General features: G+C 35.5%; 1 protein-coding gene across 2 annotated transcripts; it reads left to right on the forward strand.

Moving 5' to 3' along the window:
* The first annotated feature begins 3,198 nt into the window (after positions 1–3,198).
* Positions 3,199–7,151, forward strand: LOC130979065 (GATA transcription factor 8-like). Of its 2 annotated transcripts, XM_057902425.1 has the most exons (4): positions 3,199–3,339; positions 3,455–3,525; positions 4,201–4,471; positions 5,997–7,151. In XM_057902425.1, the coding sequence occupies exons 3-4, from the start codon at positions 4,217–4,219 to the stop codon at positions 6,786–6,788; spliced, it is 1,047 nt and encodes a 348-aa protein (XP_057758408.1). In that variant the 5' UTR covers positions 3,199–3,339; positions 3,455–3,525; positions 4,201–4,216; the 3' UTR covers positions 6,789–7,151. The 2 variants fall into 2 exon arrangements, with proteins under 2 accessions (XP_057758408.1, XP_057758407.1); XM_057902424.1 differs by lacking the exons at positions 3,199–3,339; positions 3,455–3,525 and having other exon boundaries at positions 3,571–4,471.
* Positions 7,152–17,142: the final 9,991 nt, after the last annotated feature.

Below are 17,142 nucleotides of genomic sequence, written 5' to 3' on the forward strand. Positions count from 1 at the left end.
TTTATACTAAATCAAATTCTTTAAATTCGATTTATACATATAGCTCAATACATACTAATATGAGCATAATGAATTCGATTTATCCCTAGTGACCATTGAGCATAAATTAAATTTGTTACATTTGATTTACTAAGGGTATTAGAAAGGGTAAAAGAGAATAATAAAAAAAAGGATTTGAGTGCATTCTAGTTGTATAGAATGATACAATATAGAAGGATATTTATAAGTGCTAAGAGAATCAAAATAATAAAGACATAATATTCTACAATAAATATTCAGATATGTTAAATAATGCTAATTGATATAACTAATCTTAATTATACTCCAACATTCCTCTTCCCTTTCAAACTCAAGTGACAACTTGAGTTTGAAACTTATTTAAAACAGGAAAATAAAAAAATACATAAGCTGATAAAATGAGTACAGACGTAACTGCCTAAAAAAAATGCAGATAAAATTGTCGGAAGGAAGCGCAGACAGAACTGTTGGAAGAAAGCGTAGATGGAACTGCTACAAGGAAGTGCAAACAAAACTGCCATAAGAAAGTGCATACAGAACTGCCACAAGAAAACACAGCGTAACTGCCACAAGAAAACGCAGACGAAAACTGTCACAAGAAAACACAGACAAAACTGCCGAAAGGAAGCGAAAAACTATATGATTTCTCCATGAGAATAGGTAAGCAGCAATGGTGTTTGATCATTCAACTAAAAAATATACAAGACAGGGAGAATAGACTAGTCGGTGAGGTGAAAAAGGATTAAAGAAGTGACAAAAAACAAGGAAACTAGAATAAAGAAAAAATATGAAAAATACGGTGATTTCACAAAAAAAAAATATATCATCTTCAAGAAGGATACCATGACTATGATACCATATTAGAAAGGATAAGAGAGAACAATAGAAAAAGTATTTGTGTTTATTTAAGTTGTGTAGAATGATACAATATAAAAAAGTATTTATAAATATTCAAAGAGTCAAATTGAAATAATAAAGACGTAATATCTTATAATAAATATTCAAATATATTAAAAATGCAAATCAGATTGGCTTAATTTGATTTATTGTTGCACCATGTAATTCGAATCATGATAATCTGATTTAATGTTACGTAATTCGAATTAATATGTTTCGATTTACTACTAATATTGTGTAATTGGAATTAGTTTAATTCTATTTATATAGAAGTATGATTGAAACATCACATAACATTTTTTGTTTTGAGTGATTCATATAATATTGAGTTACCTTTGGTTTATATAAGTGTTTTTACCCATATTATTATAATTTTATCGTTTTCTATTTATTAGCCCTTTTATTAGGTAATATTTATTAGATTTAAAGATACTCGGTTAAGAAAATAAATACTAAAAAATTATTAAAAATAAATTTAATATATTTAATATAAGGAATGTTAGAAGGCCAGTATTTAACCATAAAAAAAAGAAAAAGTATATGCAACCAAAAGGTTACCAGCCAAAAATTAAACAAAACCATATTAATTTATATTAATAATTAATTTTAAATTTTTTAAATTCAAAATTTAAAAGATTTAAGTAAACCTAATTAAAACCTATAAATACCTTCCTCTTTTCTCTCCCATTAACCTATCCACCTCCAACAATTACACACAGACCTCTCTCTCACTGTCAGACCCTCTCCACCTTCCTACCGCAACCCACTCCTCTTCTTGAAGTAGAAGGCGACGCGTTGAAGAGGCTTTGCAGCGGTAGAGAATCGGAGACGTTGATTGAGTCGATCCAATATGACGTGAGCGACGTGGAGGTGGTTGGTGTCGAAACAATCGGCAGCACGGATGAGCTCCTCTATGAAATCGAAGTCGGTGGCGGGAGAATTATTGGAGGTGTCGTGGAGGAGGCGGTCGAGGATGGCAGTGGCGTTGGCATAGTTGTAGGACATGGTTTGGATGTCAGGGAATTCGGAGTGTGGGTCAAAGGAAGGAGAGAAGTTAGGAACATTAGGGAGGGTGGTCTTGAACAAGGGTGGGTTGAAATCTTCGTGAAATCCAAGGTACCCAATCAAGATTGTGCAGCACATGGTCCTCCAGCTGGTCAAGACATTCTTGCTGTGTGTTGGGTGCAGTAGCTACCATCGCAGCCATTGTCTTCTCAGGGGTGGGACTTCTACACAGGTCCAGCACCGAAAAAACATTCATTTAATATGAAAAAAAACATTCTAATACTTAACAAAAGAAACATCCAGTTATATTTTAGCAAAAATAATATATAAAATTAAAAAAATATGAAATTCTTAAAGAAACAGAGACATTCACATTTGTAATACAAAAAAATTCGAAAAATATATAAAAGAACATCCATTTAGTATGAAAAAGAAACATTCTGATACTTAGTAGAAGAAACATCCATATATATTAATTCGTAGAAATTTTAAATTCACCAAAAAGTATTTGACTGATTTTTGGCTAATACCCTTTTGGTTCCCTAGCATTGCTCTAAAAAAAATTGAATGATTCTACATTATTAGATACAATTTTACACCATTAAAAATATCATTAATGATTAATTAATGGCTAAAAACTACAAAATCTACTTACTCCTAGACTTTCTCATTTAATATTATTAAAAGTTAAAAATTTGTATTTTTTTTTGTCATTTGTTCTCTTTTAGTCGAATGGAACAAATCCCTTAACATACTTTATAATTTATTGAAATTAATTTATTAAACATAGAAAATTGTATTTAATCAAAAGGAACCTACAATTTGAAGAACTAATAGCTAAAAACTTTTATCAATTTCAATGGGTTAACTAAATTCCCTAACTCTCCAATACCTCATAAATCTAAGATTATGCGTAGTCTCAATTTTTATCGACTTTAACAAATATACAATAAATTTATTAAAAACTTAAATTTTATAAAATAAAAAATAAAAAAAAGAAAGTAATGACTATTAAATTTATAACTTTGATCATATATTTAACACTTAATGAATATTCCTTTACTAAATTGATAAGTTAATAATGAGAAGATGCGTTAGAGTGTAAGATTGGAAATGGTGTCCAGCGGTGGTTTGAAAGATACAAGCGGGGAAATGGAGACAAGGAGGTAGAAGGGAAGGGGGAGTGGGGGCCCATCCATAAAAGTTAAAGAGAGAAGAACACTTCAACATCAAGACACAACTCTCAGATATGATATGATATGATTTTTGAGATGATATACATGTCAACATAGTAAAACCCATCCAGCTAGCATTCAAGTAGCAACTTCTTTCACCTACCATCTCTCTCCTCCCTCCCTTCTACTTCTCTTCTCCTCTCTTCATTCATTCTTCAACCAAAGCAACCATTTTTACTTCCAGGTTTCGCCCTTCATTCCTTATTTGCTTCATAACTTTTTATTTTCAACCATACCCTCTAATTTACCACTATTTTTACCTCTCTGTTCTTATATATTGTTTTTTTACTTCTTTTCAGGGTTCAAGGTTTTAAATAATTTATATTACACACTCCCAAGAAAGAAGTATTCAACTCAACCGCAAAGAAAGGTTAGCTCCTTCATCTTCTTCCTCCATTTTTTATTTTTTCTATAAATTATATTTAGAAAGGAGAGGAGATGAGAAACATTCAAAATACCGAAATTTTCTTTATCTTCAAATTTATTACTTCAAGGATAAAATGAACACGAAATTGTACCTGTTTTATGTTCCGGGCGGGACCAGCTGTCGCTAACATGCACCAAGAGTTATTTACACTTAAAACATTTTCCCATTGTGATAAAATTTGAAAAAAAAAAAAAGGAAACATGTCAAAAAATTTAAAACCTTTTCCAATATTACGATTTGGTCCACCCAATTATTTATATATATTACATGTGAAGTTTATTTTTAATTTTTATTGTGTATAACGTTATGTGAATAATTAATTACTAAATAAGTATAGATTTTGTTGCAAAATTTTGAATAATAAAAGTATTTAGTGGAAAAGAGTATTGCTAACGTGCGCAGGGGGTTCCTCTAAGATGGACACATAGCATTGGGCCTTTCATGGGTCCCCGGCATGGTCGCTACTACAAATAACGGATTCCGAAACCATTCACATTTCATTCATTCACCAAAACAAAACAAACTACTCATAACTTCTTTGCTTCTTTTCCCTTCTCATTTTCTTACACTTACACCGCAACATTTTCTCCTCTCTTTTTCTCGTTTCAATTTTCTCAGGAAAATCACAGACAAAATGATTGAGCCAAACTTCGTCGACGACGTAGACTGCGGCAGCTTCTTCGACCACATTGACGACCTCCTCGACTTCCCCGCCGACGACGCTGCCACCGCCGACGCCTCCTTGCCCGTCGCTGCCGCCTGCGCCGGAAACATTGAAACGCCGGCGAGCTTCTGGTCTTCCGAGTCCAACAGCGGTCTGCCGGCCACAGATACAGCCTTTCCCCGCGGTGACGCCGTGACGGACCTCTCGGCAGAGATTTCCGTTCCGGTGAGTTTCTTACAGTGTAAACTGTAACGTACTCCTTTTTTTTTAATGCGTTTTTGTTTTTTGTTTTGTTTTTATGTTCACGTGGATTCCATGAACGTGCATGTGATTATATCAACGCGCTTGCCATTTTTTCTGATTTCTGTCATCCGTTCGATTAACTGATGATGACGTCATTGGCTTTGTATACGTTCAGGATTGTCTTTTTTTGAAACTTGACTGGTGTAATGTAATTATGTAGCGTTGCATTTTTAGTCACGACTGCTACTTTTTTGCATAAAGCACCGTTGTTTACGCTCACACTCCACAAAATATTTATACTTATTTGGTAGTATATTTCATAAAGATACTCTTAATTTGGTGTATATTACTTATTTGCTTAATATACTAATACTATGTTAGTGATGCTTCATTTGGCCATTTGGTAAATCTTTTTTTTTTTTTTTACTTTTTTTAATTATTTTTTATGCATATGGGAAATCCGGAAATGTATATGTATGTATGGTGATAATTTCTAATAGATAATGGAAAACCATTTTTCCTGCGCGAAATGATTAATGGGTAGAATGAAAATTGGGTTACTTAATACTAGTCTTTCATTTGTCGAGTGATAGTACATATATATAGAGGTTATTTAAAAAAAAAATTAAAATGATTTCGAGTTCTTATGTTATTTTTGTGTGGCCATATGACTTTTTTAAACAATAGATATAAGTCAACTATTTAGCTATATGCTAATGCAAAAGGCGAAGACCCGTATAGATGTTAGTCGAAAACCGTAAGATAATTCGACAAATTTAACTAAATTATCAACTAACAGTTCTCAAATCTTAATTATTAATTTCACATAAATACAATGGCATGTGAATTTTTCCCATTACAAAATTGGGTATTGTACAATTATTTTTTTTTCCCTTTCTCTGAAAAAATTATATTGGCTTTTTCTAAAAAGAAAAATGATTGTGGGGTTCTTAATTTTATTACTACTACATTTCAGTAACTTCAGTGTTGAAGACATTTATGGACAAAGGTATTGTGACCATTTGGTTTAGATAAATTAGATTTAAGTTTGATTTTGATATAGTGTGTGCAATTTGGATTAGAACTAAAAGCCGAGATTAGGAAATAGGAATACTCAATAGTCAATACTCTAAGAGAAGGGCAATATGGTCATTAAGAGAAGGACGCTTTGATGGTGTCGGTGACATGTAGCACACGTCCTCTCCACTCTGCATTCATTGGTTGGTGGGGTTTGTTTTGCGTAAATTATTTGTATGATCATTATTGGAGCCGGATGTCATGTGACTTGCCATGTGATACGATAATGAACATTGAAAACAGAGGTTGTAATGTCACTCTTTGTAGCAGCATCCCACATGACTCTTCCTCCTACATCATTTACCTCTCTACTAGTTAATTACCATAATTTTCATATCTATATTCAATTATATGCACTCCTAGTAGCCTATACTAACCTTTATATTTATGTATAGAAGTCTCATTTTGATCAATGTGCTGTAATTTTCAGTATGAAGACATTGTGCAGTTGGAATGGTTATCCACTTTTGTGGAGGACTCTTTCTCCGGTAGGAGCCTTACCATGAAGAAGGTGGAGCTCCCCACCACCATCACCACAATCAAGGAGGATTTGACTCGTTCACAATTCCGGACATCAAGTCCAGTTTCTGTCCTAGAGAGCAGCAGCTCTTGCTCCAGGGAGAAGGTTGTGGCTCAATGCCCGGAGATTTATATCCCAGTGGTGCCTTGTGGACGTGCGCGAAGCAAGCGGCAGCGCCCGTCGAGCTTCAAGGCACATCCGGTGATGCAACTCATCTCCCCTGCTTCCTCTGTTGGTGAGAACACACAGCCTAATGTCATTCTTAAGGCTTCTTCAGATTCTGAGAATTTCGCGGAGTCTCATCCTGCAATCAAGTTAGCAAAGCAAGCTTCTGGAGAGCACAAGAAGAAAAAGAAAACCAAAGCACCTAATCCTTTATCTGAAGATGATGATCATGATACTAACCAGAATAGTGCGGCAGCTAGGAAATGCATGCACTGTGAGATAACCAAGACACCACAGTGGAGGGCAGGGCCAATGGGGCCAAAAACACTCTGCAATGCCTGTGGTGTTCGCTACAAGTCGGGCCGCCTCTTCCCCGAATACCGGCCTGCTGCCAGTCCAACGTTCTGCCCTGCCGTGCACTCCAATTCACACAAGAAGGTCCTTGAAATGAGAAACAAATTTGGCTTCTCAACTGATTCAGCTGCTTCTCCTGAACTCATTCCAAACACTTCAAGACTTGGATTGGAATACATGTGATAGGGGCCAATGATTCGAGTTGGACAATTTCTATCTCAATATATCTTTATTTACAATCATGATTTCAGTTATTTTCTTATTAGTATTATTTCTTAGTTAATTGGATTTTTGTACAGTGCTGGAATGGGGGGTTTATAGGAGCCATAGTTGATGATGATGACGATAATCATAATTTAGCTATTAGAAGAGGATTAATATGAGAACTGAAGAAAAAGGGTAGAGTATTTGCAAGTAAAGGTTAGAGTTTTTAGTCTAGTAGTTGTAGTAATCAATAGGCATTGGAATCCCCCAGTTGTAGCGTTATACTTTTATTCATTTCATTTTTGTTTTTGGTTTCTGTTTCTAATATATCTCTTCTACCAATTCTTTCTGACTTCTGTAGCTAATTTCTGATTTAAGCATGGTAATGAACTTTATAAAATGTCCCTTTTACCCCCGAAGATACTTTCATTACTGTCATGTTGATGTTTACTTACCTAAATCAGTAGAAAGTAGAAACCTACCTGCTACCAGGTACCAACCCCAGCAAGAAAGGAAAGTGAAAACTGAAAAGGGGAGAGAGAAGTGGTGGTGGTGGTTTTAGAAATGATGATAATTGCTCATGCCTTGGAAGGTAAGAGTGATATGCTACTAAGTACTAACTAAGCAAGTTCAATTATGATTTATGACTTCAAGCGGCTATTTTTCTAAAGGATTTGGTGACGTGTCACGGTCTCACTGGACTTTACAACTGACAATAAAGTTGTGAATGATAACTAGCTAGAATTCTATTGATTGTACCAATCATTTTAGCTAAAAAAGAATTTCCGGCAGGTAGGGGTAGGACATTTTCTTGGGTGCCTGTGAAGATTGATGCATGCATATACCCCAAACAATGTTGGCAATTTTTTTTAACAATGATATCACAATCATTTACCCATTTTGTGTTCATTATTTCACCTCATTTCTAATGATGTAGTTTTATGAGAGAAAAATACTAGAGGGCTATTAAAATTTATTATTTTTTGTCATTAGTTTGATTTTTTTAATTTAGTAATCTAACAACATATTTTAGTCTATACTTTCAAATATTGACGATTAATTAATAGTCAAAAATAATAAATTCTAATAGTCTTTTAATATTTTTCTTTGTGAAATATTTATTCTGTAGAAGCAAAATTACTGTCATCATCTCTAATATGCTCTTCCATTTTTTGAAAGGTTAACATAATTTCATTGAAGGGAAACTTTTAAGTTCAAACTAACTAATCTAAGAGCATATTTAATATTTAAATATTATGAAATATAAAAAATGCTTATTCTTAATTGTTTTAAGTATATTTGTTAAAATAAAATATTTTTTTGGTATTAAGACGGGGTTAAAGCCCGTGTTTGTTAAAATAATATAATAAACTCTTTAGGGTTTGGTTTTTTTACATTTGGGTCCAATTTATGCTTAAATTTCGAATATAATCATTGGGCTCTTGTTGTTTTGGCCCAATAGATACTTATAATTTTTCTTAGGATTCATTATCCATTCATTTTTTGTTTTTATGTTTAACGAATATAAATTATAGAAAGAAAAGTATGAGAAATTAATAAAATATTTGTATAATGTGTATAATGGAGGTTTAGGGAATATGAAAAATATAATCATTAGTTTTATTTTTTTCATCAACTAAAACTTTTAAGATGAGTGATATTATGACATAATATTAAAATTCTAGATCTAAAAAGTCAAGAGTTCTTCCAGCTATTTTGTAATCGCCAAGTTTATAGAGATTCACCAACCATAAGTATTACTCTATCTGTGAGCTCGTGACACAAGGTTTTGGGGATTAAAACTATATAGACAATAGATATTAAATTTAAGTTGCTGAAACTAAGCAGTTTTCCTATCATTTCATCACATGCTATCACAATATTTAAACATTTTGATATGTTGTATACGTAGTTTATTTAGTTTTTGTAGGTTACAGTCGAATTAAACTTTAATACTTAATTAGAATACGTTTTTATGATTTAGCAGTTGTGCTAATCATTTTTAACAAAGTTATTTTTTTATTATTTATGTTTCTCTGAATTAGATAATTGAAAAAATATTTATTTTGTGAACTCCAAAAGGGAAAATGCAATAAGCCATTTCAAAACAGGAAGGAAGATATTAAAGAAAAACACATGCATTTTATTTTTTAAACCATTGTTTTGAGACATTGTATTTGCATGAATGGTAGTGCATTAACTTTCAATTTTATTTAATTTTTTCCCCTCACTTCCATATATTGCTCAGTTTTCTAAAATACAATTTGTTTTTTCGCTAACAATAAAAGTTAAGAATACTGGTGTAAAGTTATTAAATTTGGATCCTCTAAATTTTAAATTTTTACTTTAGAAAATAAAGTGTGATTTTTTATTCTGAAATAATTTCTCTCTTATATTTTTTTGTCCCACCTATAAAATAAATTGTAAGAAATTACATTTTATCCTCTAAAATAAAATTCAAAATTTAAAAGATCCAATTCCAAAATTATTAATAGTGAAAACTAAAAACTTTCAATGGATTAGAAGTCTTAAAAACTTAAAATCTTTATCTTTTTAATAATCGGAAAATGTCCCCATATATGTAATAACCGTAGATTATTTCTAAATAATGGGAGTTCGCTACATTTAATTTATCAATAATGCTACTATGAGAATAATTTAAAATTATTTTATTTAATTTAATATTTATAATTTTATATATATAATATTTAAATTTATATATTTATTATTATATATTTATTTTAAAAATAATTAATAGATATAAAATAAGATAACTTTAAACTGATTTTACCTGATTTTATTATCTCCAATATATATTTCCGTTAATTTATAGGGTATATCAAAGCCGAAAAGCAGTGCAAATGGGTGGCTACTTTAAATCAAATTAATAATGGCTAGTGATCAAAATCAACTACATAGTTGTAATTAAGGAAAACAATCAAATTAGACATATTAGTTTTAGGCTCAATTTGGATAAACAACTTAATTAAATTTCGTTTGAAAAATAGCTTAAATAATAAACATTTATATTAAATATAGTTTATAAATAAGTTATTTTGTATTTAGTTTTTTAGTTTTAAAAGTATTTATTTTAAAAGAAATGTGATAAAAAGTTTTTTATTATTAGAAAAATTATTTTTTTAACTTCTCTATAAATACTTAAATATTTTCTTAAAAAGCTATAATTTAGTTTTAAAAATTATATCAGATATTAATATTATTACTTTTCATAAGTCAAAAACTCAAAAAAAAAAAATGAAGCTTCTCAAACAGACCTTTTGTAAACTCTAGAAAATTAATAAATAATTAGTCAATAAATTAATTTTTAATAAAAAAATTAGAAATGTAAATCTTATATTGAAATAGGATAGAACTTATTAAAACAAGAATTTTTTACACTAATTTTAAAAAATTTGACCCAAAATTAAGTCGAATTGGCTGAGCCAGTCAAACCGGACCCAAACCAACCCAATCCTTATTTGAAGAATCCAGCTACCCTTTCCCCTTTTCTTCAATTCATGATGCAACATTGATGGGGAGAAAAGGAAGGATCCCAAACCCTTATACCAAATTCAAACCATCACAAATTTTCACTTCGAATTTCAATTGTCGCATTGTTTGTGGCCACGCGATCATTGCGTCGAGCTTTACGATTTTATCGGATCAATTTCATAGGTAAGTCACTCTATCACCTCATTCTCTCTACTTCTCAATTTTTCGACATTTAAGAGAATCCAAGTTGAGAATTAATTGATTTTGGTTCTCTAAGTTCAATTTAGCTCGTGAAACTTGTTGGACTTGGCTCTCTTGGTCTGTGGGTACGGTGAGATCTCTAACCTAACCAAAATTTGGTTCTAGTATGTTAATTGTGAATTTTGAGTATGTATAATGATATATGTGAAATTAGGTGTATATATGTATATATTGGAGTTTGAATTGTAAGCTTTGGAACTTGGTAGAGGTTGGGTACTTGAGCTTTGATAATTTTGGGGGCTTGAGGGGCTGTGTCAGTTGGTGTTTTGCCTTGGACAATAGGCGAAAATCGGCCAAGGTATGATTTAGGTTTCACGTGTTTAATATATAATGTTCTGTGAAAACTTAGGTTAGAGATTCTAGGATAGGCATTGAATTTGAGATGTTGTGGATTGGTTAGAACAGATTACATGGATTATGTGATTATTGATTTTTGAAGGTGGAGTTGGTGTTTTTGTTGATGATGTATGTGAATTGTGTACGATGATACTTGATATGTATGAAGATTGATTTGAAGTTGAGAATTATACTTGATTTGATTAATTGGTTTGTATGTTGAACAATGTGAAATTGGGAGTCTTGATTTTGAGTTTTGATGAAAATGGAAGATTGAAAATTGATAATATATATTGTGAATTGTGAACTTGGATTATTGAGTTAAAATTGATGAAATAGAGAATTGATGTGTTGTGAAATCACTGGAATGAATAAGAAAATTGGAATGTGGTTGAGGCTGGATTGGTAAAGTTTTGGTTGAATTTAAGAGGTTTGAGAAGAGTTTGTTTTGAAAATTGAGGTTTATTGGTTTTTGTGAAAATTGTGATTTTTTGCCAACTTTGGCGAATTATAGCTTGATCTTCGCCCCCCGATTTATGTCAAACTTGTTTAGAAATAAAATTAGGTCTGAAACGTTTATGCCATTTGAAGAACGGAGAAAAAATGATTTAAAACAAAAAAGTTATGTGCGTCGGAAGTTTGAGGTTAAGAACTGAAATTCTACCGCTTTTAAAACTTAGTGAAATTTTTGGAAAAATGCAGGTCCACGCGTACACATGACATGAAGTTTTTGCATATGCATATACCCCTTTCGCAGACAAATGCTACTGTCTGGTTTGTATGCGTACGCGTAAAGAGGGATGCGTACGCGAAATGGGCCAAATGCACTCCCATGCATATGCGTGGCCCACGCGTACGCGTGACATTTTAGTAGTGCACTTCCACGTGTACGCATGATCCACGCGCACGCGTGGCCCCTGTTTCGGCAAAATTGTATTTTGTGTTTCTAAGCCTAATTGCAAACTTTTAAACCTCTGTTTTCATTCTTTTAGCCCTAAACTATAGTAGTAAGTCTAGTAATGAGTTGAAGTCAGAAAAATGTGATAAATTGAAAGTGAAGTAATAATCTTAAATGATGAATTAGGTACACATTGCAATGATATGAGGTGTATGTATGAGACCATGTTAAACTATGGTTATAAAGAATGAATGTAAGAAAATGATGATGATAAATGATGAGATTTAGGATGAGTGTATGTGGCCAGAATGGTCAAGATATGTATGTGGCCAAAATGGTCGAGATGACAAGATTTGAGTGTAATCCTGCTTGCATATTAATTTGAAAATGTGTTCAGATGGCAAGTTGAGGACGGAAGTTTCCTCTCTAGTCGTGATGTGGATATGGAGAAGGTGGAAAGATACTCTCCTTCGTATTGTTTCCCCCACATTCTTCTCTGGTTGCAAGGTGGAAATGCACACTCCTAACTCCTTCGATGTGGAAAGGCATTCTCCTTCGTATGTCCTCCAAGAGAAGGTGAAAAGGCACACTCCTTCGATGTGAAAAGGCATTCTCCTTCGTTTATGATCCTCCTGGAGATGCGCAACCTAGAGACCAATGTCTGGGTTAGCTACCAGATGTATCGGGTTTTGGCAAAGTAACTGACACGTGAGCTCACGGCCAGTAGGATAGACATTCATCATATGCATTTTGTTTGTTTGTTTGCTATGCCTTATTTGGGATTGCCTAACTGAATATATTATGATAATTGTGATAATTGCTACTTGCACTACTTGTCTCCTATCTGTGCTTGCAATTTCCTGTTTGTCTGTATTTGTAAACCCACTGGAGATGTATGAACGGAGGAAAGGTGGACAGGTTGGGTGTCAAGATAAAGTTTAAATAGATTTTAGAATTCCCTAAACACCTGCCCCTTTTATGATTTTTTTTTTAGTAATTTTAAGATTTATAATCTGAGTGTCAGCGTTCTAGGATTGCCTTTGGCATTCCCAGGACCTTATATATTATGTGCGTGGCACTTTTACCATGCTGAGAACCTCTGGTTTTCACCCCATACTGTGTTGTTATTTTCAGATGCAGGTCGAGAGACTCCTCGCTAGGCGTCTGGACTTGTGAAGCGGAGTAGTCTCTGGATTTTGTTTTGATGTACAGTTTTGTATATATATGTACTTAATTTTCTCTCCTCATATCTTGTTTATTTTGTATCCTCTTAGAGGTTAAGGAGAGCTAGAGTTTTATCTCTGTATTTTGGACATTTTGGGACACGTATATATGTATGTATGTATGTAAGTATTTGACTACATATGTGAATAGTGTAAATAGTTTGTCTTTTGCTTGTTTACTAGATTTTGTTAGTTTTATTTTGTTTTTCCATAATGAATTCTCACTTTGGCTATGAGTTTGGCTCTAATTGTGTTGTAGGGAATGTGAACTTCAATGCTAACATGTACCAAGGATGGAACCATCAAAGATGGGAGGAGCCTCAAGGAATTGATCACTCCTATTGGCAACAACCTCCAGATACTTATAGGTATAATTTCCATCCTAATGCATGTCAATTTAACGGCTATGATGACTCTTTTTGTGACACTCAACAACCACCATCATATGCCTATGAATCTCATCCTCAACATGAACCTCAACCATTCTCACAAGCTTTTCCATACCAAGCACCTTCCTATGATCCATATCCATCATATGACCAATCATCCATACCATATTTTTATGACCATTATGAGCAAGAACCCTTAGAACCACCACAACCCTATCAAGATTACTACCAAGAACCACCTCAATACACACAATCTCCACAACCTTACCAAGAAGAACCACCTTCCTATTATGAACCCTCTCTCCAAAATAATGAACATTCCTACCCACCACAAGCCCCAATAGACGATTCTCTCACTTTGTTACTTCAAGGACACGAGGCCATGAAGCGGGATACACTTGAGTTTGTGACCAACTTGACCAAGGTAGTGTCTACCTTAGCCTACCAATGCTTGAATACTCAAGGTACTTCCGTAACCACATGGGAAAGGTCAAAAGAAGAGCAAAGCATGAAGGAGAAATTGGAAAATCCGGTGAAGAAAGAGGAGTCAAATTTTGTATTAGAACATTTGGAGGAGCCTATGATCATTGAAGAAAGAGAAGAAGTGGTTGAAGATTTAGGAGATGTTGAAAGTCCATGGGAATGTAGCATCATGGAGAACTCTTCCACGAAGCTTGATATCGATGTTGAGGAGGGTGCGCAACCTCCAAGGCATACCATCTTTGGAGTCTTGGAAGAGGCTTATCAAGAGATGGATTCAATCATGGATGAATTTCTCTCTACAATGGAATCCTCTCCCATTGGACATGGAGTTGAAATTATAGAAGAGTATGCACAACCTCCCATACCCTTGGTGAACAATGAAGAAGAGAGTGAATCAAAAGAGAGCTACCAAGAGGAAAAAGTTGGCATGGTGTATATTGAAATTGAAGAATATGAAGAGGTTGATCAAGAGATGGATTCATTCATCAATGAATTCCTATCCAAAATTGAATCACCTTCCATTGGGCAAGATGAAGTTCTTGAAGACAACACCAAGCCAAGTGAAAAAAGGGAAAAGGTTGAAATTGAAGAAGCTTGTGAAGAGGTGGAAATACACAAAGAAGAGCACAAGGAAGTGGACCTTGCATTGTCTAAGTGTGGGGAAGCCTCCCTTCCCAAGTTACCATCCAACACAACATTCAAGTGGGTAAAATTCTTATCCATAAGCTTTGTTTTCTCGCTTGAATATGGTTTGATTGAAACGGATGGACAACTTAGAGCTCTTTGTGGAATTAAAAGCAAGAATGAGTTGTGTAGTGGTTGGAAGTTTGGAATTAAGCTCATTGAGGTCAAAGCTTCAAAATGTGGGAACTATGATTGGATGCATGCTACCTTGTGTTGGTCTAGGAGGAAGACTTGGTATACTCAAGAGAATTCTATGTCTCAACCACCCGGATGGAAGAACCATGATAATCAACTAGAAGATGGGTGTGAGAATGAGATATGGGATCCCGGATCGAAGCATGTCAACCAACTATGGGAGCTCATTTCTTGGGTAGAACTTTGCCCAAGGATGGTGAATTTGGTTGGAATTTCTGTCAACCATTTGAAGAACAATGATCCTTGGAGATTCAAGGATGAGTACAAGCATAAGCCACCATGACAAAGAGCTTCTCAAAATGTCCAACTTAAGGACTTAAACTAAAAGTGCTAGGTGGGAGACACCCCACCATGGTAAACTCTTTCCATCCTCTTTTAGTTTTGTTTAATAAGTGATTTGAGTTGCCATTGTAGATAGATTTTCACTTCATAATTAGCTGTTTGTGTACACTAGTTGCTAGCATATTAACATGTATGTTGTGCTTAGTAGAAATAGAATAAATCTCAAAACCAACTTGCATTTTAGAAAGTGTGTGATTTTGACTAAATAAGAGTTGTGAACACTAAGGGGAGCACCCAGCAATTTGTTTTCTGAAAAAAAAAAAGAAGAAGAAAAAAGGGGGTTGGACGCGGGCGCACCATGTACGCGCACGCACCCCTGTGTGGATGCACCACGAGCCACACTCCCGAGAGTTGGGCTTCCCTTGGGCAAACATTATGCCTTCAGCCCAACATGATCCACGCGGACGCGCACAACGTGCGTGCGCGCCGTCTTTAAACACATGGACGTTCACGCGGACGCGCACTTGCCGCGCCCGCGCCGATTCGCTGTTGCAACGTTTGAGCCAATCCACAGAGAGTTGAGCCAGTTCTGGGCCAACCTTAAGCCCCTGGCCCAACTTGCTTGGCGCGGACGCGCACATGCCGCGTGTGTGCCATCTTGTCATCAATCATCAACTTCCGCGGACGCGCACTTGCCGCGCGCGTGCCTTTGCGTGCTGCCACCAAACTAAGCCACGGACCCGAGAGTTGGGCGTGCCTCAAGCCCATTCTAAGTCTCAGGCCCAATCTCATGTACGCGTGCGCGCACGGTACGCGCACGCGCCCTTACCACTTCTACCATCCCACGCTTGAGCGCACTGCACGCTCACGCGTGAATCTCCATTCCTCTCGATGCGCGCGGACGCGTACATGCCGCGTGCGCGCAGATCTGGTGGCGCGACTTTCAGGCCATTCTCCAGAGAGTTAGGCCTGCGTTGGGCCAATTCTAAGTCCCTAGCCCAACTCCATGCACGCGTGCGCGCACCGTACGCGCACGCGCCCCCTCCCATTTTGCTCACATACGCTTAAGCGCGCTGTACGCGCACGCGTAGATCCCAAGTTTCCTCAATGGACGCGGACGCGCAAGGTGCGCGCTCGCGCCGATTCAAAAAAAATGGGAACCCTAAGACGCGAAGAACATTGCGCCGCAGCGCACTTCTTCCTTCTTCCCCCCCATATTCTTTTTCTCCCTCTTCTTTCCCCCATAACCGCCTCTGCTACTCCGGCGACCACCATCAGCGGCCGCCGATCACCACCATCATTCACTTCCGCCACTCATCCTCGTTCTCTCCCTCCCCTTCACTCACTCTTTCTCTCTCCCATCCGGATCTCAACCTCCCTCTGTCCGCGGCCGCCACCACCGCCGTCCACTGCTCGCTGCCTCACCCTCCCTCTCCTTCATTCACTTTGTCTTCTCCCATACACTCCCTCTCTTCTCTCTCTTTTGGCCGAACCTCCACCGCCGCTCATCTTTCCGGCCACCGTTCACAGCGGTGCCAGTTCCTGTTCCTGGCCCTATTGCCCCTCATTCTCCCTTCCATTCTTAATACCTCTGCTCCCAGGTTCCACTCGATTTTTTTTCTATTTTTCTTTTAATCTTTAATTCCTGTTAATTAGTCTAATTGTATGTTAGTTAGTTAAATTCAAACTCTGCATGTTAGGTTAGATAGAAATAATTGCGGTTAGGTAGCTAGGGCTGGATAGAGGATTCTAGGCCTGATAAGTGCTCCGTTCGTGCATAATTGCTGTCTGCTTATTTGGATGTTGTATGCTGGTTTTGGACTGTTTTTATGCATTTCTTATTGCCTGAATATTATACCGTTGTTGCTGTACTTACTTAATGTTGTTTTCTATGCTAATTGTGATAATGTTGCTATCCGGGAACGTCCACTTTTAAGCCGGAATGCTGCCCGATTTTCACAGAAATTAGTCTCATTTTTATCTTTATTTCGAATTGGGCAACTTTCTATTTCCTTTTTGACTTCCCGGATCTGCACAATCTTTGTGAACATGAACCACATTCCTTTCCTTTTTAATTGCGCAAAAATGTC

The sequence above is a fragment of the Arachis stenosperma genome, chromosome 5 (genome assembly GCF_014773155.1).
Source record: "Arachis stenosperma cultivar V10309 chromosome 5, arast.V10309.gnm1.PFL2, whole genome shotgun sequence".
NCBI lineage: Eukaryota > Viridiplantae > Streptophyta > Magnoliopsida > Fabales > Fabaceae > Arachis > Arachis stenosperma.

Bases quoted from the DNA above. Each gene is read 5' to 3' on its own strand.
- LOC130979065 (XM_057902424.1), top strand. From the start codon at position 4,037: ATGGTCGCTACTACAAATAACGGATTCCGAAACCATTCACATTTCATT. The intron at 4,472-5,996 runs GTGAGTTTCTTA...TGTAATTTTCAG, and splicing joins CGGCAGAGATTTCCGTTCCG to TATGAAGACATTGTGCAGTT.